Source organism: Mesoplodon bidens, assembly GCF_964165515.1.
Source record: "Mesoplodon bidens genome assembly, chromosome: 8".
In the NCBI taxonomy this organism is placed as follows: Eukaryota; Metazoa; Chordata; class Mammalia; order Artiodactyla; family Ziphiidae; genus Mesoplodon; species Mesoplodon bidens.
The window spans coordinates 31,470,184-31,496,508 of NC_138165.1; the positions used below are offsets into that span (position 1 = coordinate 31,470,184).

A 26,325-nucleotide genomic window follows, 5' to 3' on the forward strand; every position below is an offset into this window, starting at 1 on the left:
AAATGAAAAATACTCTAGATGGGATCAATAGCAGAATAACTGAGGCAGAAGAACGGATAAGTGAGGTGGAAGATAAAATAGTGGAAATAACTGATGCAGAGCAAAATAAAGAAAAAAGAATGAAAAGAACAGAGGACAGTCTCAGAGACCTCTGGGACAACATTAAACGCACCAACATTCGAATTATAGGGGTTCCAGAAGAAGAAGAGAAAAAGAAAGGGACTGAGAAAATATTTGAAGAGATTATAGTTGAAAACTTCCCCAATATGGGAAAGGAAATAGTTAATCAAGTCCAGGAGGCACAGAGAGTCCCATAAAGAATAAATCCAAGGAGAAATACGCCAAGACACATATTAATCAAACTGTCAAAAATTAAACACAAAGAAATCATATTAAAAGCAGCAAGGCAAAAACAACAAATAACACACAAGGGAATCCCCATCAGGTTAACAGCTGATCTCTCAGCAGAAACCCTACAAGCCAGAAGGGAGTGGCAGGACATAATTAAAGTGATGAAGGAGAGAAACCTGCAACCTAGATTACTCTACCCAGCAAGGATCTCATTCAGATTTGATGGAGAAATTAAAACCTTTACAGACAAGCAAAAGCTGAGAGAGTTCAGCACCACCAAACCAGCTTTACAACAAATGCTAAAGGAACTTCTCTAGGCAAGAAACACAACAGAAGGAAAAGACCTACAATAACGAACCCAAAGCAATTAAGGAAATGGGAATAGGAACATACATATCAATAATTACCTTAAATGTAAATGGACTAAATGCTCCCACCAAAAGACACAGAGTGGCTGAATGGATACAAAAACAAGACCCATATATATGCTGTCTACAAGAGACACACTTCAGACCTAGAGACACATACAGATTGAAAGTAAAGGGATGGAAAAAGATATTCCATGCAAATGGAAATCAAAAGAAAGCTGGAGTAGCAATTCTTATATCAGACAAAATAGACTTTAAAATAAAGACTATTAGAAGAGACAAGGAAGGACACTACATAACGATAAAGGGATCGATCCAAGAAGAAGATATAACAATTGTAAATATTTATGCACCCAACATAGGAGCACCTCAATACATAAGGCAAATACTAACAGCCATAAAAGGGGAAATCGACAGTAACACACTCATAGTAGGGGACTTTAACACCCCACTTTCACCAATGGACAGATCATCCAAAATGAAAATAAATAAGGAAACACAAGCTTTAAATGATACATTAAACGAGATGGACTTAGTTGATATTTATAGGACATTCCATCCAAAAACAACAGAATACACATTTTTCTCAAGTGCTCATGGAACATTCTCCAGGATAGATCATATCTTGGGTCACAAATCAAGCCTCGGTAATTTTAAGAAAATTGAAATTGTATCAAGTATCTTCTCCGACCACAATGCTATGAGACTAGACATCAATTAGAGGAAAAGATGTGTAAAAAATACAAACACATGGAGGCTAAACAATACACTACTCAATAACGAAGTGATCACTGAAGAAATCAAAGAGGAAATTAAAAAATACCTAGAAACAAATGACAATGGAGACACGACGACCCAAAACCTATGGGACGCAGCAAAAGCAGTTCTAAGGGGGAAGTTTATAGCAATACAATCCCACCTTAAGAAACAGGAAGGATTTCGAGTAAACAACCTGACCCTGCACCTAAAGCAATTAGAGAAAGAAGAACAAAAATACCCCAAAGCTAGCAGAAGGAAAGAAATCATAAAGATCAGATCAGAAATAAATGAAAAAGAAATGAAGGAAAGGATAGCAAAGATCAACCAAACTAAAAGCTGGTTCTTTGAGAAGATAAACAAAATTGACAAACCATTAGCCAGACTCATCAAGAAAAAAAGGGAGAAAACTCAAATCAATAGAATTAGAAATGAAAAAGGAGAAGTAACAACTGACACTGCAGAAATACAAAAGATTATGAGAGATTACTATAAGCAACTCTATTCCAATAAAATGGACAACCTGGAAGAAATGGACACATTCTTAGAAATGCACAACCTGCCAAGACTGACTCAGGAAGAAATAGAAAATATGAATAGACCAATCACAAGCACTGAAATTGAAACTGTGATTAAAAATCTTCCATCAAACAAAAGCCCAGGACCAGATGGCTTCACAGGTGAATTCTATCAAACATTTAGAGAAGAGCTAACACCTATCCTTCTCAAACTCTTCCAAAATATAGCAGAGGGAGGAACACTCCCAAACTCATTCTACGAGGTCGACATCACCTTGATACCAAAACCAGGCAAGGATGTCACAAAGAAAGAAAACTACAGGCCAATATCACTGATGAACATAGATGCAAAAATCCTCAACAAAATACTAGCAAACAGAATCCAACAGCACATTAAAAGGATCATACACCATGATCAAGTGGGGTTTATCCCAGGAATGCAAGGATTCTTCAATATACGCAAATCAATCAATGTAATACACCATATTAACAAGTTGAAGGAGAAAAACCATATGATCATCTCAATAGATGCAGAGAAAGCTTTCGACAAAATTCAACACCCATTTATGATAAAAACCCTGCAGAAAGTAGGTATAGAGGGATCTTTCCTCAACATAATAAAGGCCATATATGACAAACCCACAGCCAACATTGTCCTCAATGGTGAAAAACTGAAACCATTTCCACTAAGATCAGGAACAAGACAAGGCTGCCCACTCTCACCACTCTTATTCAACATAGTTTTGGAAGTTTTAGCCACAGCAATCAGAGAAGAAAAGGAAATAAAAGGAATCCAAATTGGAAAAGAAGAAGTAAAGCTGTCACTGTTTGCAGATGACATGATACTATACATAGAGAATCCTAAAGATGCTACCGAAAAACTACTAGAGCTAATCAATGAATTTGGTAAAGTAGCAGGATATAAAATTAATGTACAGAAATCTCTGGCATTCCTGTACACTAATGATGAAAAATCTGAAAATGAAATCAAGAAAACACTCCCATTTACCATTGCAACAAAAAGAATAAAATATCTAGGAATAAACCTACCTAAGGAGACAAAAGACCTGTATGCAGAAAACTATAAGACACTGATGAAAGAAATTAAAGATGATACAAATAGATGGAGAGATATACCATGCTCCTGGATTGGAAGAATCAATATTGTGAAAATGACTCTACTACCGAAAGCAATCTACAGATTCAATGCAATCCCTATCAAACTACCAATGGCATTTTTCACAGAACTAGAACAAAAAATTTCAAAATTTGTTTGGAAAAACAAAAGGCCCCGAATAGCTAAAGCAATCTTGAGAACGAAAAACGGAGCTGGAGGAATCAGGCTCCCTGACTTCAGACTATACTACAAAGCTACAGTAATTAAGACAGTCTGGTACTGGCATAAAAACAGAAAGATAGATCAGTGGATCAGGATAGAAAGCCCAGAGATAAACCCACGCACATATGGTCAACTTATCTTTGATAAAGGAGGCAGGAATGTACAGTGGAGAAAGGACAGCCTCTTCAATAAGTGGTGCTGGGAAAACTGGACAGGGACATGTAAAAGTTTGAGATTAGATCATTCCCTAGCGCCATACACAAAAATAAGCTCAAAATGGATTAAAGACTTAAATGTAAGGCCAGAAACTATCCAACTCTTAGAGGAAAACATAGGTAGAACACTCTATGACATAAATCACAGCAAGATCCTTTTGGACCCACCTCCTAGAGAAATGGAAATAAAAACAAAGATAAACAAATGGGACCTAATGAAACTTCAAAGCTTTTGCACAGCAAAGGAAACCATAAAGAAGACCAAAAGACAACCCTCAGAATGGGAGAAAATATTTGCAAATGAAGCAACTGACAAAGGATTAATCTCCAAAATTTATAAACAGCTCATGCAGCTCAATAGCAAAAAAACAAACAACCCAATCCAAAAATGGGCAGAAGACTTAAATAGGCATTTCTCCAAAGAAGATATACAGACTGCCAACAAACACATGAAAGAATGCTCAACATCATTAATCATTAGAGAAATGCAAATCAAAACTACAATGAGATATCATCTCACACCAGTCAGAATGGCCATCATCAAGAAATCTAGAAACAATAAATGCTGGAGAGGGTGTGGAGAAAAGGGAATACTCTTGCACTGCTGGTGGGAATGTGAATTGGTACAGCCACTATGGAGAACGGTATGGAGGTTCCTTAAAAAACTACAAATAGAACTACCATATGACCCAGCAATCCCACTACTGGGCATATACCCTGAGAAAACCATAATTCAAAAAGAGACATGTACCAAAATGTTCATTGCAGCTCTATTCACAATAGCCCGGAGCTGGAAACAACCTAAGTGTCCATCATCGGATGAATGGATAAAGAAGATGTGGCACATATATACAATGGAATATTACTCAGCCATAAAAAGAAACGAAACTGAGCTATTTGTAATGAGGTGGATAGACCTAGAGTCTGTCATACAGAGTGAAGTTAGTCAGAAAGAGAAAGACAAATACCGTATGCTAACACATATATACGGAATTTAAAAAAAAAAATGTCATGAAGAACCTAGGGGCAAAACGGGAATAAAGACACAGACCTACTTGAGAATGGACTTGAGGATATGGGGAGGGGGAAGGGTAAGCTGTGACAAAGCAAAAGAGAGGCATGGACATATATACACTACCAAACGTAAGGTAGATAGATAGTGGGAAGCAGCCGCAGAGCACAGGGAGATCAGCTCTGTGCTTTGTGACCGCCTGGAGGGGTGGGATGGGGAGGGTGGGAGGGAGGGAGATGCATGAGGGAAGGGATGTGGGAACAGATGTATATGTATGACTGATTCACTTTGTTATAAAGCAGAAACTAATTTAAAAAATAAATAAATAAATAAATTAAAAAAAAAAACTTGCAGTAATAATGGCTTCCATTTTTTATATCCTTCAGTGTTTTAATTGAGATTTTATGTGTATATACTGCATTCAGGTTTTTTTTTTCCTTAATTATACTCACTGGTTAGACCTATACAGTACTTGACTGAGTAGTTCATTCTTAGAGAAGCAATTCTGATTATTATCAAGCACTTTTCAATTGAGACATTAATTATAAATATTTTTAACAAGGACATTGCAAAACATAGCTGCACAGGATAAAATAAGTCAGATTCCCAACATGATACACTTGTAACATCTCTACCAGGTTTTAGGTACTCTATAAATATGTTATATTAGAATTAATGTTAATATGTATAAGAAAGGTAGATGACAAGGTATTTTACCTTGCTGGTGTTTATCTCCCCTATGGCCTCTTGGATGGTCAGCTCTCATAAAGCCACTGCCCTGTGGATTTTAAGTCTTTGGTGTAAATCTTCCTGAATTAATCCAGTCCTCAGCCACATGCCATCTCAAGCCCTTCTAACCGCACCCCAGGGTTACATCCCCTAGTCCAGTATACCAAAAATGTTCTAACAGTACAACCCATTAGACATTATATAAAGTCTCAAGCTGTTGTAGCAACTTGGAAATCCCTTAACAGAATATTTAAATCAGTTACTTTAATGTAACTAATTAGCGTCTTTTTAGTCTTTGAAAAACTTGTTGTTTCTGGGGATTGAACAGGAGACCCTAGAATCTAAAAGCAATAGATCGAATCTGAGCGGGAAGATAATTTCCAACAGCTGGTATTGGCACTAGAACATAGATCCTCTTTGGGGGACTTTCGCCTCTGGGGTCAAGAACAACATTGTTTTCCGAAGAGTAATAAGATAATTGCATGAAGCACAATAGCAAATCAGCCACAAGAAGCAAATAAATGAAAGACCCCAAAATGTACAAGTATTCTTTTTTGCTTGACTTTTAATGAGAAAGTAATGAAAATTAACCACTAAGTCATTAATGTGTAATGTCTATTTTCATTGGAATGGAGTGGCTACTATTCAGTGACATAAACACAAGTAAGGTATATATTTTATGGGATTTTCTGGACATTTACTGAGTGACAGTGGTACAATAAGATAAGCGCTGGTTTAGATGATCAACTGAAAAATGTGTTTAAGAGAAGCGTGGTTCAATTCATTTTGGAAAACCCCACCACAAAACCTCAATCATCCCAGGCACATTTTCATTTACATCGAACGGGTAAAGCAGGGACATTTTAAAGTGCTTTGCTTTCTAAGGAATAGAATGAAGTGATTAAGAATGGGGAGTGTGGGGACAGACCAATCTGAGCTAAAATTCTAGGTCTACCTTTTATGAGATGTGTGACCAGGCCCACTGAGTTTATAACTCAGTGCCTCAGTTTCCTCACTGGTGTAAAATAGGAATAATAATAATAATACCTAGTTCTCAGAAGGACTTTGAAATTTAAATGAGATAATATGCTCTATGTGCTTAGTTTAGTACCTGGAAGGTAACTGCTCAATATATATTAGCTATGTAGAGAATTTTCATTATTATTGATCAATATATTAGAGCAGGAGTAATCAAAGTTGGGGTGGTTGACGTGTTTCAACTTTCAATCATTCTTTTAAAGATCCATCTAGTCCTATAGTTTTTGCTCATGCTTTTCCCACTAAAGAGATATGTTTCTTCATTACAAGTAAATTTCAGGAGCTATTTCACTTTTGCTTTTTTTTCTGGGAAATCTTCCCTAAAGTAGTTGTTGGGATAGCTACCCTGCAACAGATAAACCCCAATATATCAATGGCTTAACACGATAGACATTTCTTTCTTCCTCATTCTTGTTCTATTGGTATAGTGAAGAGGAGAAGCAAAGGGATTTGCTCCACAGGGTCATTCAGGCTCCTTCATAGTCAACATATAGCTTTCAAAATGATTCTGGGAATCAACATCCAGATGAAGATGGCATATGAGACAAGAAGCATTGTTCAGGTGCGACATGTCATTTCTGCTGACATGTTATTGGTCAAAACTTAATGACATGGCCACATCAGCTGCAAGGGGTCTGGGAATGCCAGTCTAACTGTTCACCAGGAGGAAAGAGAAATGCTTTTAATGAACAGTTCACCTGCTTCTACCACAGGCTACCCTTTTAAATTTTCTCTTGACCTCCACTATGGTTACAAAGATAAACCAATTCCCAACTAGTTGCTGCATCTGGCTCAATACTAAGATATTTGTGTGCTGTACCTTCTTCTCCATCTGGCATGCTTCCTCATAAACTATAAACTAAAATACTAGTTATCTTACCCCAGCCCGCCACTGCCCCAGTGAACAACGGTAAATAGAGAATGGAGTAGCAATTAAAAACCATCTTCTTAGGAATGAGAGTAGTGGGACATGTCAAGGAGACACTGGTCCATAACAATTAAGAAAACTTTACTGTGGGCTTTGTCAAAGCCCCCAGTCTGGGTGAGGGAAAGTTCCTTAGTGAGGCCCTGATTCTAATTTCCAGGAGGAAGACTCTTGTGCATGTTTCTCTCTGGCCCCGCTTTTACCTGCAGGAAGGATTTTCTCTAGTACATTATTCTTCATGATCACATTTGAAGTGGTGATGGGCATATGCTCTTTTTGCAGCCTGCTTCTTGCTGGTTCAAGCTTGGAAACTCAGTGGCTTTTTTATACCCTGAAGAATCCAAGTTTTGTTGTTGTTTTTAAAGCCTGGACTTCCGATGTCTTTGATAATACATCAAAAACTTAATAGGCTCCCATCCTACTTGTTTCCAGATAGTAATGTATGCTAGTATTCACATATTCACAAGTTCCTTCTTAGACATAATTCTCAAGCCTAATTTATTTGTTTTTATCCTTGCTCTTCTGTCTCTTGCCCTTCAACTCAGTGAAAGTTTCTTTGAGATCAATCAACAGAAATGGGTGGGGTGGATACACTCTTAAACCAACTTAATGGATCAAGTTGCTCAATCTATTTCTAAATTGTCTTTCCTAATATGAGAGGACCAGAATCAAATTTGTCAAAACTTTAAGTCACCAACTTTTGGGTCTTTCACTATTCCTTTTCATTTCTACTTGTAAAACAATCAATTCTTGATTTACCTCATGTGTCTTTATTTTTAGTACTTTGCTAAGTTTAGCTATTAGCAAATGATACACACTGTTACAATTGCATTTTCCAACTTCTCCTAGTTCTAAAGAAAGGCTCAGTGGATACTTGGTATTATTCACTTTATTGCCGACAACAATTTTTCCAAACAACAATTTTTCCAAACATTTTGCTTGCATGTGGCATCGTTCTACATCTTCAAACTCATAATATTAATTTTCTTGTAGCCTACTGCCCAACTACTAAGCCAGTGCCACATATTTTAAGTTTTAGTTTTGTAGCATTCCCCTTCTAATACCAATTTATGTGTTAGTAGATGTATCATTAGTTGCTATGACAGATAAATCTAGAAATATTATTGGCTTATTAGTGGATGTTCATTTCTTGCTCACATAAAGTCCAGCTAGGGGTGGGTAGTACTGAATCCATTCAAGAATTCAGGCTGAGGGAAGCCCAGGGAAAGAAAGAGAGGAAGATTACACAGGTGATGTTTATGGGCGAGGCCTGGAAGTGATATATACAGTCATGGCCAGACTAACTGTAAAGTAGGCTGAGAAACGTAGTCTGTCCAGAAGGAAAGGGAGATGGGTTTGTTGAACAGCTTACTAGTTCCTCACCTATTTACTTCAGTTCTTACTGATCTTTCCTTATACTAACTGTGACACCATAGGAAATTATTTTTCACCAGGAGCTATATTTAGGTCAATTCTTCCTCATCTCCATCCAAATGAGAAGTATATATACAAACATAAGACACACACTTGGTTCTTATTTCTGTATTGGTAGTTGAGAAAGCTTAGGCTTTTGAATCAGTCAATCCTGGGTTCAGAATCCAGCTCCACCACAAATTAGCTGTGTGCTATTGGGTTACTGCACTTCCCAGAGAACCAGTTTTCTCATTATAAAATAGGAATAATAATAGCTACTTTGTAGGGAAATTGGGAAGATTAAAGGATACAGTGGCAAAAGATAAGGTGTCTTTTCTCCTAGGTACAGATTAAGTACTAATTTACTTGATTAACATTATGACAATTGTAAGGGAGTCTGTGTACCCAATCTATAATGGAATAATAAATGCAAGCCTTTAATTCATAGTTTATTTTTGTCCTGATTATTATCAATCAAGTGTGATTCAAGGGACTCAAAAGACCCCTAACCTTGATCTTGCTTGTAAATTTTATCTTTTAAAGATAAAAATGAGGGCTTCCCTGGTGGTGCAGTGGTTGAGAGTCCGCCTGCCGATGCAGGGGACATGGGTTCATGCCCCCATCTGGGAGGATCCCGCATGCCGCAGAGCGGCTGGGCCCGTGAGCCATGGCCGCTGAGCCTGCGCGTCCAGAGCCTGTGCTCCACAATGGGAGAGGCCACAACAGTGAGAGGCCCGCATACCAAAAACAAAACAAAACAAAACAAAACAAAAAAACAAAAAAAAAAAAAGGAAAAGATAAAAATGATTCAGTGATTCTATGATTCAAATTCCCTTCCAAGTTTTTCCTCTCTGAAGTCCTATTCTTAGATTTTAAAACATTTTATATCACAAAAAACTAGGTTATACTCTTAGTAGCACAACCAAAGGCATGTTGACATTCTGATATCTTTAAGCATCTACCTTGACAGTGCAACAGTGGTAGCAGAAAAACAGAAATTAAATTAAGAAGAAATAACAGAAAAATACAGAGAATATAAAAGGAGTTGTGTTTCAGATAACAAGTTCATTTATTCATAAAACCAAAAACAATTTTTGTGCTAATTTTCCACTTAATGAACTTAGAAAACATTTCTTTCACACTCTTCTCTGTCTAAAGTGTTGTCTGCTTTTTGAAACTATAAGGGTATATTTATTAGCAAGGAATATGCTCAAAACATATGGTTAAGTGGAAACAGCAGGTCAAAAACAACAAGCTTGATCCATGAAAGAGAAAAATTGATGTTGGACTTCATTAAAATTAAAAACTCTGCTCTGTGAAAGACCCAGTAAAGAGAATGAAAAGACAAAGCCATACACTGGGAGAAAATATTTGTCAAACCCATATCTGATAAAAGACTTGTATGCAAGATATACAAAGTACTCTTAAACCTCAACAATAAGAATGATTGAAAGTTGAAACAAGTCAACCACCCCAACTTTGATTACCCCTGCTCTAATATATTGATCAATAATAATGAAAATTCTCTACATAGCTAATATATATTGAGCAGTTACCTTCCAGGTACTAAACTAAGCACTTAGAGCATATTATCTCATTTAAATTTCAAAGTCCCTCTGAGAACTAGGTATTATTATTATTATTCCTATTTTACACCAGTGAGGAAACTGGGGACCTGTATATTGTAAATACAGTTTAATAAAAACATTCAGTTGTGAATTTAATGATAGAAGCTCAACAAAACCTCTTCCTTACTGAAAAAGTAGGTAAGAACTGCTAATTCCTGCCTCCATATACAAAAATCTGGCTTTTTCAAACTTTTAAGGATAGGAATAATCCTTTGGTCTTAGGAACCAAAAAACTGGTGCAACTCCAAATAAAAGTAACAAATCTACACTAAGTACACTGTTCAGACTAATTTTGCCAATTCTAATAACCACCTTTGATATCTACAAAAGCAACCTGTACGCATTTTGTGTAAAAAACGTGATCTCATATGCCTTTATGAGAAGCTTAATGCCCACAGTAACGTTCATCCATTCAGACCAATAAATAATGAATGACTTCAAGCTGACCCCAGTTTGCCGCAGGCCGTACTGCTCCCCTTTGTCCCTGCCATGGGAGGTGAGTGATAGTTACTGTTCATGACTGAGCTCGCTTTCTGTACCCAATGTGCTTGTCATATTTAGAAGTCCTGCTTGGCTCCACGGGCATTTGTGCGTGCTACCCTTTACTGTGTGTCCTTAGACCTGGAAGAGAGAGACAAGCAGTGGACTAAGTCTGTACAGTTTCTACATCCTGTGCCTCTAAACCACTTTTTGCTTCAGTCTTAAATCCAAAATTTGAAAGGAGTAGAAATGTGTTCAACTTCTTCACTGTCATTCAAAATGATGAATGTATTTAGGAAAGATGATAATGATGGATCAACATCTAAATTGCCGTTTTGTTTGTTTCCTTCTGCTGTGAAATGTCTGGTGAATCCAGGAATTTTTCTTTATTGTTTTACTCACAAGGAAAAGTTAGAGAGCAGTGGAGAGAAAGATTTATAATTAGAAGACATGGTATTGTATTTTAAATCTGGAATTCACTAGCTGTGTACCTTGGGGCAAGCCACTAAACTTTTATGAACACATGCATAAACTAATCTATAAAATGGATATAATATCTCCCCTATCTCTTTCACAGGACTATTTTAAGGCTCAAGTATGATTATGAGTATGAAATGCTTTAGAGAGCATGAAACTGTTAATATAAGGGATTGTTTTTAAATGGAAAATAGACTCTCATACATTAATAACAGAATGAAATTCAGATATTTGCCTGATTTTTATATTATTTTGACTATGTATGTTAGACAGAATAATGTCCCCCCAAAGACATACACGTCTTCATCCTCAGACCCTTTGAATATATTATTTACATGGCTAAAGGGACTTTGCAAGTGAGATGAAGTTAAAGGTATTGCAATGGTGTGCTTATCCTGGATTGCTACTATGCTGGCATACATGAGCCAACAATTGCAGGAGGGCTCCAGAAGCTGGAAAAGGATAGGAAACTGATTTTCCCCTAGAGCCACTGGAAGGAACACAATCCTGTTGATATCTTGATTTGGGGACTTCTGACCTCCAGAAAGAAAAGATTATAAGTTTGTGTTGTTTTAAGTCACTAAGTTTGTGGTTATTTGTTATAGCAGCAATAGGAAACTCACATATCCTCGTAGCATACAGGTACAAATTTTAAAGAGTAATACTTAGTACAAAGGTAATGAAAAATAGATGTGGTTGGGTGTCTGAAAGTCTGGACTTCATTTTATCTCATTATGGCAGAGGTTCAGATATATGCATGTTTTTATTTTCTTCCTGGGCCCAAAGTTTCCTACATTTCCCAGGCTCCCTTAGGTAGGTTTGGCTATATCATTGAGTTCTGGACAATGACATGCAGGCAAAAGTGATGTGCCCCATTTCCAGGCCTGGCCCATAGAAACCTCCTACTGGCGAGCCTCGTTCCCCTTTACCTCTCTGTCTGCCAATTCAGGATACTCCAGGGCCTCAGAGGAGTGTAGAGCCACAACGTGGGAAGACTGAGTTCCTGAAGACCTTTTTGGAGCAGAGTTTCTTCCTCGCCAACTCAAAGTGGCTTGTGATACGAGCAAGGATTAAACCACTCTTATCTTAAACCACTGAGATTTCAGGGTCTGTCTGTTACACCTGGAGTTAATGTTGGTAACCAGTATGTTCCTCTAACTGCCTTCTTTGCTTCTGGGGTTTCAATCCTAGAATCTGAACCAGTCTGTTTTCACTGATGGAACGAACCCCAGTTATACTACTAAACCCTTTGCTTTTCCTTCATCTGTTCATTATCACTCACATTTAAGTGAAAAGCATAAATAAAAACAAAAAACAAAAACATACTTCTAAGCTGTTTCCCTGGATAATTTTCTCTTTTACTATTTCCCACATACCTCTACCTCTCAGATCTCCCAGATTAGGTTTAAGCATACTAATTTTTGGCCAGTGTTCCCATGGTCTCTCATAATTTATTGTGATCTGCCACTTTCTAGATGGGTGACCTTGGGAAAGAAGTTTAACGTCTTCAAGACTTAAGTTCTTTACATAGAGATAATAATACCTTATCTCAGAAGTATGTTATTAAAACTAAATGAACCTCAATCAGTTACCTCAATTATAAAAGCATGATACTTAAATATATGCCCTATATTTTAAGTATCAAATGGATATTAATAGATCTTTATTTTGAAAGATCTATTTACTTTGGCAAAATATAGGCATCCCCATAAGTTTCTTCCCTCCTTTCCTTCTTCCTGCTCTCCTTACTCTCTATTATCAGCTATATTTGGGGACAAAGATCTGAAGGTGCTTCTGCAACGTGCTACCATTCGCTGTCCACGGGAACCTATGCCATTCATTGGTCCATTTATTCATTCGTTCATCTATCAAGAATTAACTGAGCACTCATCGTGTGCTGGCATTAAGGGAGACAGAGGCAAGATGCCACAGCTAATGAAAAAGGCTGGAAAAGGCGGTGGTGTGGGAATAAGTGGCTGCCTACCCTGAGGGCAGGAAAGAGATGAAAAGGAAGACCACGGGGAATGTCTTTAGCAGGATCTTGTAGAAGATTGCCATTTAAAGCAGAAGCAGCAGAAATCCAGGCTATGTCATTTATGCTCACAATTCCCTTCCTTCTGCCTTGGAATAAAAATATCAGAGGAAATTACTCTGTAAACGTGGCCATTATGTTCTACTTCTGCTGATATTGAAGTTCGTTCTTATTCACCGAGGACACAAGTGAAGGTGGAAGGGAGCTAGTGGTCTGGGTAGGTTGGAGACGCCGAGCCTGGAACTGAACATTTTCTGTAGACAATCTCTTCATGGGTAATTGAAAGTGGGCTCTTTGAAATGCTAGTGATTTAATAACTTTCTTATGAATTAAAAAATAGGCACATGCTCTTCCTTTCTTCTTTATAACGTAGCCATTTACACATCTTCCAGTCTTGGAAGTATTTCTAGCTTAAACATTTCAGAACTTTGAAACTTAAAAGGTTTGGTATTTAGGGTGAATAGTCCTTGTCCTGTTTCACATAACCAAGGCTGAACATTTCACGTCCTGACATTTCCAGGCACAGGGACAAATGCTGCCATGTTTTACAGCCACATGGAGAGTGAGGTAATTACTAGCAGCAGAGGCGTTGATGTCTTTCTCTAAGTTATTCACAGTCTTCAGGTCCCACATGTGCTGATTCCTACCTGATATCTCCTCTCTGCCACATTCAATTGCTTTTGTTAATTTCATCGATTTAAAAAGAGCAGTTCTGCTTGCTGCTTGCCTTTAAGGTAGGCGTGAGGATTGATATATTTCCTTCACTTCCACTCCTTGAGGTTGATGACATTTTCGATAAGCAATCTTATTTTTTTTCTCCACTTTGCATTATAAATGTGTCTTTGGAATGTACAGGCGTAAGTACCTGGTTGTAGTCATGTAATAATATACGTGTGTGTATGTGTGTATACAAATGCACATAGAAACACACATAAAATGTGATCTGCATATACATTGTACATGTGTATATTCTTTGTATTATATAAATTTATATAGTTATAGGCACATTACTGGTGCATACCTGTGTTCATATGTATATATGTGATCATTTCATGTATATATTTTTACACACACAATGAAGGGTTGAGAGGCCAGATGGAGGTGGAAAAGCCATAGTTAATGGACTTTTTAGTGAGTTAGGTCTAATTTCAGTCTGTGCTTCGGCACTCACAAGCTGGATAACTTGGTTAAACTCAGTCAAGAAACTTAACCTCCCTAATCCACAGGCCCTTCAGCAGGAATAGTGAAACTTTATCTCATGTTATACCCATGGAACACTTGTGAGGAATAAATGAGATCAGGAACCACAGTGCTGTCCTTGCTGTGAGCTTGGAACACAGCAAAAGATGAATGCTATCTGCTACTAATTTATATTATTTTTGTATGGACATGCATAGCTGTTTTCTCTAATAAATGGCAATTAGTTCCCTGCCTATCTGTAATTTCTGGTTAAATAATGGTTAATCCAGACCTTTTTTTTTCTTTTCAATTCTTGTTAAAATCTTCCAAAACCAATGGACTCCATAGGTTATCTAAGTTCATTAAAATCATCAACACACTAAATTTCTAAACATATTGAAATTATGTGTTTATGTAAAAGCTAATAAATTGTTTTTTCAGCCAAATCATGTGTAGGACCTTGATTGAGCAATAGATGTTTCATGTAGTGCTAGAACATTAGAACATTAGTGTGTGTGCATACATATGTATATGCACACATAGATGTACATGTATGCACAAGTGATATATACACACATACACACACACATATATATATATCACAATTATATACAATGATAAATGCAGGAGCAAAAAATAAAGTCAGAAAATGAAATTTAAATTCTTGGTAGCAAAATCACAACAAACTTTTCACAGAGACTGTTTGGATGGAGGAAAGGGTATGGGACTTCAAATAATAACTCTTTTTCATGTCTTTGTGTCACAGTATTAAATGTGTGATCTTGGGCAACTCAAAATCTCTAAATCTTGTTTTCCTCAAATATAAACTAGGAATTCTAAGATCTCTTTCATTTCTAATTTACTGGGTTGTCTTGGGATAAATATGTATCCTCTCTGAGCCCCAGTTTCTTTATATGTCAGATGAAGTAAAGATTTACATACAGTATAGGGTTTTTGTGAAGACTGAGATAAATCATATTGACATGCTTTATGAATTACAAGAGAACCACATAAACTTCTATAGCTAGTAAAAATAATAGAGGTATTACCATATGAATTCTTATACTTTAAATAAGTTCCTTTAAAATTCCATCTTTAACATCATTTTATTTATATGTGGGTATACTTTTTGAAATGTGACCTCCAAAATCAAAGATTTATCATCATTCCAGACTTTAACTATCCAACCAAAATGTTCTATACAAGTTATTGTACAGAAAAATGTAACTACTAATACATGGGAAAATATACACTTTAAAGCTGTTGTAATGTCTATTAATACAGATTTCACATATATGTACGAGTGTATTTGTATGAATGAATTTGTCTATCCTTAGGTGCTGGATTAATTTTGTCAGTCTTTAAGAAAATAAACATGTTTTCCTGTAAAAATCTGTCTAGCACTATTTGTAATAATGAAGTCTACCCATTCAGCCATTGTTCTAGAAAAATGCCCAGTGGTGCCATTGACATTTAGATTGGCAATCTGGGAGTACAACTGCAGTTCTCTTGAAAGTATTGCTTTTAAATATTATCAACATGGTCTGCAGTTGAAACTTTGTGTATAATGCAAAAATCATTCCAGTAGATATCCTTATCCATTTCCATATGTAATTCTAATACAGTGTGTACAGTGGCTCAAGTTTTAGATTTAAATAGTGATTGGCTCTTTCAATTTTTTCAAAATTTATTAAATGCCTACCATATGCCAAACTTTTTGCTGGGACTTGAGGAAATGTGGAGAGTAAAATCAGACCCAGTTCTGTCTTTATAAAGCTTTCAGTCAGTATGGGAGGGATGGGGTTGAGTGCTGATTGCACTCAACAAATAATCTATAAAAAACACATAAAACTACAAACGTGATTTGTGCTAGGAAGAAAAGATAAGAGAATTATTTAAGCTGTAAAAATCAATTGGATTTGGTGAAAGATTTTAATTGTGAATGGATGAAAAAGTAAGAGTATAAAATATGAGTCCTAGTTTTTTAGCAACTGGATGGCTAATGGAGTCTGAGATAGGAAATAGAGGAAGAGACCCAAATTTGAGGCTGGAGGTAGGGAGTGGGTGATGCTTTGATTTGGACATGCTGGATTTAAGGTGCCATTGAAACACCCAAGAGAAACTGTCAAACAGGCAGTTGTCTATATGATTCTAGTGTTCAGGGGAGAGCTCAGGGAAGGTGATATAAATTTGGGAGTTATTGATATTAAAGAGGTAATTGAAGCCTTGGGCATGGGTAAAATTGCTAGGAATCATATAGATGAGGAAATAAAAGAGATTAGTATAATGTTTTGAGTAGCTATAATATGGTTACAAGAATTATGTTAATGGACGTGCATTTGCTTACAAGTACTATATCTACGTTGTCAACAACAAACCAATGAAGGTATTAACAAAAAAGAGAGTAAAATGTATAACCTGAATATTACAGTTGGTACCATAAATGTTATCCATTTGATAATAAATATCCAAATCATGTTGTTATTAACTTATAACAAGTACGTATTCAGTGTTGGTGATTTTGACAGCAGTAAGATTAAATGTGTTGGCTTGCTAAAAACAGGCTAAACAGCATTGAAAAGTGCTGATATTGATATTTTTTAAAATAATTTGGATATTAGCTATAAACACATACTCATACATTCACATTCACACATACAAACATGTACACTTACAGTATGAAATTCAGGGATTAAGATTTTTTTAAGACTTTAAATAGAACTAGGGTATGGCATTTAATAATTTTCCCCCATTATTTGTTCTTAGACATTGCCAGCTTAATTGTGTTTTATGTATCATCTCAGTTACAAAATACCTGAAACTTTTATCGAACAAGAAATATTTTAGGTTAGATAGAGTTCAGGAAATAACGAATTATTTTGGAATTGGCTTTTTAACTAATTTGTTCAAGGAAATTTCTATATAGGAAATATAGAAAGGTTTGTTCACCAGAAATATCCGTTAACCAGTTTGTCCTGCTCCTAAAAGAAAGAGTTTAATGGAGATGAAAGGAATGCCATGAGAATTAATAAATAAACATCTGCCACCATCTTACAAAACATGTGGTAAATGACAACTGTAGTTGTCGTTACCAATTATTGTCTCTATGAAATTTTTAAATCTTCATTCATCAGGAATCATGTGTGGGATGGGTCCAAGTGCAGTGGGGCTCTTCTTTTTTACCCCAAAGAACCCTGTGCTCCTAAAGGACATGTTGGAAAGGTCACAAATCACACTGCACGCAGTGCTAAGAGCACAGCCTGTACCTACAAGCCTGTTCCCTCCGTATCAGTGTACATGCAAACTTTTGTTGGAACTGCTTAGCTTTGGTGTGTCAATGGCTCTTGGGAACACCCTCAGCTTCCTGTATTTCAGACTCCATGGGGCAAGGGTCAGGGTCCTTCTACTGTAGCATGAAGTGAGTTGACACTGCCCATGTTGGCTATGGAGTGGATCCACCAGCCATGGGGGACCAACGCATTGTAAGGGGCTGGATCTTGCACACACTCTCTCCCCTCTTGCTGTAAGTAAACACTATACAACTAGAGGCTTGCAGTGCTCTCACTCTGACTCTGAATATAAGACTTGCTTCGGCCATTAGAATGAGGCAGAAGTAAATGGTGTGCCAGTGTTTCTCCTTCTTCTCTTTTACTTCTGCCATCACTGTGACAAGGGCATGCTCAGAATCACATGCTCAGGTCACAGGAGAAGGATGAATCACCTACAACAGAGCTGTCTCAGCTAAGCACAACCTAGAATACAGCTCCCAGAAGACTTGCTGATACTTGAGTGAGGTCAGCCAAGACCAGCAGAAGCACCCAGTTGAGTTGGGGAGAGGCATCCGCATCATCTTTGAGTAAGAGTTTGTTAACCTTTAATAGGGAGGAATGGGCCACTTCCATAGGCTCAGGTTGTTCAGAGGAATCTGGGGTTTCAACATTTTTGGTTGCATCAGCCAATTTATCTCCATCCATGTTCTGGATCCCATTCTTTTTCAAACAAGTCCCTGACCTTGGCAAAAACTTTAACCTTCCATGGGGCTCAGCTACTCTTACAATTAAACCACATTTAGCCTTTTATTGTTAATTAATACTTTCAGTGTTCTGTTAATTTTTCCCCACAGAGTGACAGGGCTTAACAATGGCCACTCAGTTCCATTTTCATTGCAGTAATTGCTATTTCTCCTACACATCTGATATATGGTACCAGCTAGGGATTTGCTTCAATCAGTATAGCCATTCTAGTCCAACAATGCTGGGATTTTTAACAATTGCACTGCCATCTTGTGCCCAGTGTCAGGCAGCAAATATTTTAGCTCCAAAATACCATGCCAGTGTCTGCTTTCTTGGGCCACTCCTAGCACCAGCTGGTCCAGGTTGGGTTCTCAAAGACATTGATTCTGAGACAGAGATTAATGTTGGGGATGTTTTATCAGGGTGTGCTCTTGGTTCCAAGGGCAGGGAAGGGGTGGGGAAGAAGGCAGATTGGGCAGAAGTTGAGTTGTGTTGTAGGCTCAGTAGAGACCTCAGCCAACCTTACAGGGAGATTGACATTGGAGTGACCCTTCAGATTTGTGCCAGGTTGTCCTTTCATTGATCATTACTGAATACAGTCCATGTTGAGGGAAGTGGCTCTCTTTTGCTAGACCAATCCTGGCAGGGGTCTGAAAGAGGTTTCTGTGGGCAGTACTTTCAGCATCTGGGGAAGTAAATCCTTCATTCCTGCAGGGGGGAATCTTGGCTGTGCATAGTAGAATCCACAGCCACATAATTACATCGAAGTAAATTATGATTATGGCAAAATGAAGACAGTTTAGCTTTCAAATCCCCAAGTTTCCTACCTGTTTATTTACTACTACTTTGAAGTCTTCCAGTTTAAGAGAACTCTTTGTGGTTATACATTTTCCTGGGTTGGTTCCCTCTACATCCATAAGCATCAGCTATAATTAGTGTTTTTTTTAATGTTTTTTATTCCAGTCTGAGAGCTTATATGGAAGGTACCATGATTTATTCTTAAAAAGAAAAATCACTGTGCTAACACATACCAAGGGTTCCATAATATTTGTGGAATGGCTGTCGACTAGGGCACCACAGTCTATATTTGTCAGGCTTTCTATCCATCAGTTTACTTTCTACAAAGAGGTACTATATTAAAAGATAATGATAATGATCCCATTGTAGACAATCTACAACTATTACTTTCCCTCTATCACTTCATTTGCATACAAATACCTAAAGTTTTAAAATTTCTCATAATATTTTAGGGGGGAAATATCCATGGTAAATGAACCTTGTTAGGTAGCTTAAATTAGCCTTTCCAAAAGACTCCATCAAATCTGAGATTAAATTACTTTTAGATTATATTTATCCAAAAATATTTCTTGTCTTTTATTAGAGATAATTTCCATGGGACTGAGACTCCAAATTCTTCAGTACCTCTCATATGCTTTCATGGCTCTTATTTTGAATCTGAGTATTACGTTCATTGCCTATTTCTGAACTCCATGTAAATTCAATTTTTCGAAAGTAAGATTTTATATTATTGTTAATACCTACAGATTTTTAAACTTTTACATTAGATATGGAAATCACCCTTGGTTCTCAATAGCATTTCCAGAGAGGAGAAAATGTATTGCACTTCTCTTTCACTGCAACATCTGTGATTGTCTTTCTATAAGTTCATTTTCTTAGCAATGGGAAAACTTTTCTCCTCCTCAGTTGGATAGTAACTAGTAGGCAGTTACTAAAACATAGCAGAGAAAGTATTTTTCTATCTTCCAGTTCCTTAAAAAATTAATGTGCCTTTAGAAATTACTCTAGAGATGTTTTTAGAGAACTGTTAGTCTGGGGGAAAATATGGCAGCTGCACATGTTGTTTGTACATTAGGGACTGGGTAGTAGGTGTGCATTCTGCAGTATTATTGCACTGTGGGAAAACCATTGTCCTAAACCAAAGAATGTGCTGCCTAGAGTTCCAAATCTCTCACAAGGGTTGATTGTGTGGAAGCTGAAAAAGATAATTCAGCATAGTTTTCTGGGTAACAGAACATTTTTATAAGATTCATTGGAAGGTCCAGTCTTGAAAAAATAATGCAAAACCCCATACATGCTAAGCTCTGCCATCATACAGCCTCCTCTGGTAAAGCACTTGGTGTATCATGAGCCCATTTTGATTCCTTTGAAAGAGAATTATTTTCCTGGAAATATTAATTTTTATAGCATAAATCTATATATGACATAGTTCTGTGATATAAATCCCAAGTGAAAAATTATTGGGAAGTTTTTTCATAATATTAATAGATGTATTTTAAAAAGACTCAAGGTGGAAGGTGATTACTGCTGTTATGGACTGAATTGTGTCCCCCTAAAATTAATATGTTGAAGTCCTAACCCCCAGTATCTGGAAAAGTGACTACATTTGGAGGTTGGGTCTTTGAAGTGATAATTAATGTAAAATGAGGTCATTAAGGTAGGCCCTAATCCAATATAACTGATGTCATTATAAGAGGAAGAAATTTGGACACAGACCCATACAAAAGAAAGACCATGACAGAAAGAAGATGACCATTTGTAAGCCAAGTAGAGAGTCATCGGAAGAAACCAACTTGCCAACTTGATCTTGGACTTCAGCCTCCAGAATTGTGTGAAAATAAATTTCTGGTTGTTTAAGCTATTCAGTCTGTAGTACTTAGCTATGGCAGCCCCAGCAAACTGAGACCCTATCTGCAACAATAAGAAAACTTGCTGTATTTTGGATTTGTGTGTTTATCTGTACTTTAGTTCCTAAAGCTTGCTATTTATTTAGCTGAAAGATTTTGTCATAGAGTGAAACAATACTCATTACTAAATAAAACAATATTTGGACTTCTAAGTATATCTGAATTTTAAAAAAGTTTTACATGTCATCTAAGGAAGGTGATGAAGTCAATAATTAAGATATTTCTGATAAAGAAGATTTTAAAACAATATGTTGTTGATTGAATGAAGGGTAAACAGAAGAACAATTCATATTTTTCTGTTGTTTTCCCTGATATGTACCTTAGCTTATTTTAATCCCAAGTTTTAACATAACTGAACAGTGGACTGGGCTACAAAGATTAAGTGGGCAGAGTCCCAAGGTAGAATTTTTATAAAGAAAGGCAATTTAGTAAAAGCACAGCTGACATTAAGAAACTATATCTTAGGATACTATGTCATGATCATTCATAAATTATTTTTTCTCTATGGAAACATTTGTGTAATTTCAGCATATATGATTGTAGGTATAATGCTGTGTCTTTAAGAATATATGAAGGGCTTCCCTGGTGGCGCAGTGGTTGAGAGTCTACCTGCCGATGCAGGGGACACGGGTTTGAGCCCTGGTCTGGGAAGATCCCACATGTCGCGGAGCGGCTAGACTGCTGAGCCTGCACGTCCGGAGCCTGTGCTCCGCAACGGGAGAGGCCACAACAGTGAGAGGCCCGCGTACCGCAAAAAAAAAAAAAAAAAAAAAAAAAGAATAGATGAAGAGCAGTGCAAAAGTGCACTAATTCAATTTAAACAATACTTTTGCTACTGTAGCCCCACAGCTTACTATTTTCTTGGCAGACTCTCACAGTATTCAATTAAATTGAGTAAATATGTCCCCACAAAAGGTATATGTTGAAGCCCTATCCCCCAATGTGACTGTATTTAGAGGTAGGGCCATTATAGAGATAATTAAGGTTAAATGAGGTCCTCGGAGAGGGGCCCTAACCCAATAGGACTAGTGTCTTTACAGGAAGAGGAAGAGACATCAGCAGTGCACCTGCACAGAGGAGAGGCCATATGAGGACAGAGTGAGAGGGCAGCCGTCTGTAAGTCAAGGAGAGACGCCTTAGGAGAAACCAATCCTGCTGACACCTTGGTCTTGAACATCCAACCTCTAAAACTGTGAGAGTAAATTTCTCTTGTTTAAGCCATCCACTATGTGGTACTTTGTATGGCAGCCCTAGCAAACTAATAATGTCTCAGGTATCTGTTGAGAACATACTAACAAGAGAGAATCGTTATAATTTCTAAAAAGAGCGAGTTTTCAACACTGCATTTTGGTTTGGACAGGCAATGGTTTGTGCTTATGTAGGAAAATATGGGATAGGGCCTGTTTCATATACGTACATTCTATATCATCAGGAAGCAGCGCATTTATATTCATGTTAGCTTTCTTCTTAGAATCATCAAAAGTATTTGAGGTAAGGCAAATTCAGCAGGAAATTCAGAAGCCAAATCTTCTGTTTTCCTAACAGAAAAAATTAATATCCATTAATTAGGATAAGAAAAAAATCTGACAAAATGTAGTGATATCACTTGTATGTTTATCAATAGTAAGCAATTAAAAATGCAATTGGCATAATTTATTTAAGTAACTTCTAAAACCTTTCCAGTTCATTTGATTGCTGAGTATGGACTCCACATTAATTTGAAGAAAACTGATATTTTTCATTACATGTTTATAGACATGTTCCATGATAGTTTAATGTAGGTAATTAATTAAAGAACTACAGTAGTCTTTGTATCTTTACAAAAAGAGCAAAAAAGAGAAAGAATATTTTATATTTTCTAATGATACTGTGGCTTTGGTTTAGTATTTAATTTTTCCAGGAGTGTGTGTGTGTGTGTGTGTGTGTGTGTGTGTGTGTATTAAATACTTGGCCCAAGACAAATACTTCCTAAATCATGGAAAACATACATACTTAGAATGACAATATATATGGAAAAAAGAAACACAAGTGTTTGGGTTTGCACCCCAGGTGATTTAATTTTATTTCAGCAGAAATTATAGAGGAAGTTTAAGAACAGTGATAAATATCAGCAGTATAGAATGTCACCAGTGATGTTATCTGGCATGTTGAAAAACAGAGCAATATACTTAAGTGCCATTTGACAGGAAAACAGAGCCATGTTGTTTCATCTCTTCGTTGCATTCAGATTCAAACCAATTATGAAAAACAACATATAGTGTAATACAAGGAATATTCCATTGTGATACACATGAGATTTCTGAACGTTTACAAGTTCAACAAAAGGTTATCAGAATCCCCAAAGTCCTATTTCAGGGCACTGATATTTCTTGGTGCCTGAGTGCAGACTGCAAGTGGCCAGAGATGTTTCACTCAGTGTCACTGTAGCACCTGTTCCTTTTAATTTGCTCTTCCACCGTGAGTTGTTCAAACTGGACCTCCACTGTGGGAAATGGAGGCTCAGTTGTAAATTCACTGTTTGAAGCATCAAAACTTGTGTTTCCATTAATATGTGCTGCTCCTATTGTTTCACCATGCCAATGTCTGATGTCCTTCTCCAATTCTCTTAAATACAAACATGGCATATTTTTAATTTGATCTACAGAATCTATTAAATTACTCTTAAAAATGTTCTCATTCTTCTTGGAAAAAGCAGCAATTTTCACAGTGTTAGAAAAGAAGAACTGTAGGTTTTTGTTATTTGAGTGGTTTCCTTTGATATTTAAGATATTTGTATCAGAAGAGGGCATTGACCTTTTCCCCTTTACTATGATCCTGTCACTGAGGCCTGACTTGGGGACAGACTGCATAGGACTGCCAGCAGTAGCTCTGTCAGTCTGTTTATCAAGAGCCATAGCCAGTACATTCCCCGAGTAAGTCTTTTCAGATTCAAATACACCAAGTAACTCTGAGATTCTAGAAGCATTTTCTAAGTTTTCAGTTTGATATTCATTTGCAGTGTAGTGTGCTTCACTTGACAGTGGCAATAGATTAGGAAATTCTAAAATAGATGTCTTCTGCCTGCAATTATTCAGATATGACGCTGCTACATAATTGTTATTATTATTCTTATTCAAATTCTCTTTACGATTTTCTGGCTCCACCTCATCATCAGTGTTAGTAACCTGTAAAACTTCTGTACCATCAGGTTCATTAGTTTTTTCATTTTTCTCCTTCTCAGCACTCTGCACAACCACATTACTGTTGTCATGAAGATCCATTTCACTTTTCCTCTTATTCTTTGTATCTTTGGGCTCATTCAGCTTATCTTGCACATTCTTATTTCCTTCCTTCTTTCCATCTTTTCTTGCTTCATACATTTCCATTTCTTTGATTCCTGTAACATCCTCTTTCTGACACATGTGGATGGGCTGCAGACATGGCTGCAGGAAAGAAATGTTATCTTGTTCTTGTCCTTTATTTTCCACAGTTTTCATGTGTCCTATTAGCGACTCACTTTTAAATTCAGTAGATGTAGAGGTTGTCATTTCTGGTGGCCATTTAGGTTTACTCATTTTGAGCTCCTCCTCAAGGGGGAAGGTTTTCTTAGGCATCTCCCTGGAAGGGGGCCAAATGATTTTTAATTTTCCCCTCTCCCCACATTTTCTCAAGTCATCCCTTTGCCCTTCACTGTTACCAGCATCTAAATGTTTATTAAGCTCTCCAAGCATGGGGGTATTTTCTGCATTGTTTTTACACATATTTCGTTCTTCACTGGGAGTAAAGTCAGCTGAGCTGCTTTGATTTTTGCAATTCCATCGATCTTTATGCTGTTTGTGTCCAAAACCTTCATCATAATTTCCTTTAGATTTGAAAAGTTGTTTAAAGTGAGGTTTACAATATATTTGTCCATGAAGCGATGCATAATTTCCCAAACTGTCAAAAAGAAAAAAAAATTTAACATTCTAAATATACACTGCAAATTCATAAGGAATTAGGGAATTGATTATTTCAAGAATGAGTCAGAGATTCAGCACAATTAACTTACTGACAATAGGAATGTGCTTATTAATTGAACATTCCTGTTAGATAATAGTCACCACTAATGTCCTACATGATACTTGTCTCGGAGTATTTAGAATTTCATGCTGTATGTCAGGTATTGGTATAATAGGTATTATAGTGTAATGCATATGTAGTTATAGATGGTGTAAAATGATAGGACTAAGTCTTTGCTAACTCAGTGAATTGTGTGAGGGGTTTCAGTTTTCAATAAATCCTGAAGAGCATACATGCAAAAATCAACTATTTGAGCTTCCTTGTTAACTGGATTTTGAATGAATTGGAAAGCTTGCCTATGCAATTTTTTATCTTGTCTCTTTGGAGAGATTAACAAATAGAATGCTTGTTAAAATTAAAATCAAATTTAGTCAAAGGCAGCAGCGTCAGTTTTTGAATATTTCTGAACCTCCACATAAAAACAGAAAGCAAAACTTAAAACACATGGATAAAATTACAACAAAACTAAGTGACAAGGTATCCTCACCAGCCCCAAAATACAAGGAGGTAAGGACAAACCAACAACAGCTACAAGACTAGCATAATAGTTGCATCTGTATGGGTGACAGTAGAGGGAGAAATGAAGGTGTCTAATGGACCTGACAATATGAGACCACAAAATAGGCAATCAATATTTCCTGGAAAGTGTCATATGCCAATCAGAGAGCAGCAGGTGAAATTGGGAGGGGTTTTGCCCATTTCAATAGCCAGTGAGTGCAAAGGCCCTGTGGTAGGAAAGACTGAAGAGGCTAGAGAAATCAAACTCAAAACTGACCCACTGAGATTCCCTCTTAGAACAAGACTCTACCCTGAGAAAAACAATTATGGGAGTGGAATCAAAACTGAGTTGGATAATGATGACAGAAATGAAAAGAAGGTCCCAATCAACATGGGGGAGAGGATCCAAGGCAGGAAATCCAAGAAGTCAAGCCACCATACTTTTTTGAACAGTATATGAAAACCAGAAGAGGCAGTTCTGTGAAGGTGGGAAAACCATCCTGAATTTTTCTTCCTTCCAAGATTTGGATAAACGAATTCCATATAAAAATGAGCAACAGGAAAGTATCAAGGCCAAATAGTATATGAAGTTATTATAAGAAATGAAAGAA

The 26,325-nt window shown here is 36.9% G+C and overlaps 1 protein-coding gene across 1 annotated transcript in view; it reads right to left on the reverse strand.

Moving 5' to 3' along the window:
- Positions 1-23,586: 23,586 nt before the first annotated feature.
- Positions 23,587-26,325, reverse strand: part of XIRP2 (xin actin binding repeat containing 2) — a gene marked incomplete at both ends in the record, with an annotated part of 304,793 nt that continues 302,054 nt past the window's right edge. Inside the window, one exon of the mRNA XM_081242071.1 lies at positions 23,587-25,093. Within this exon, the coding sequence (XP_081098197.1) occupies positions 23,587-25,093 (1,507 nt within the window). The remainder of the gene's footprint in view (positions 25,094-26,325) is intronic.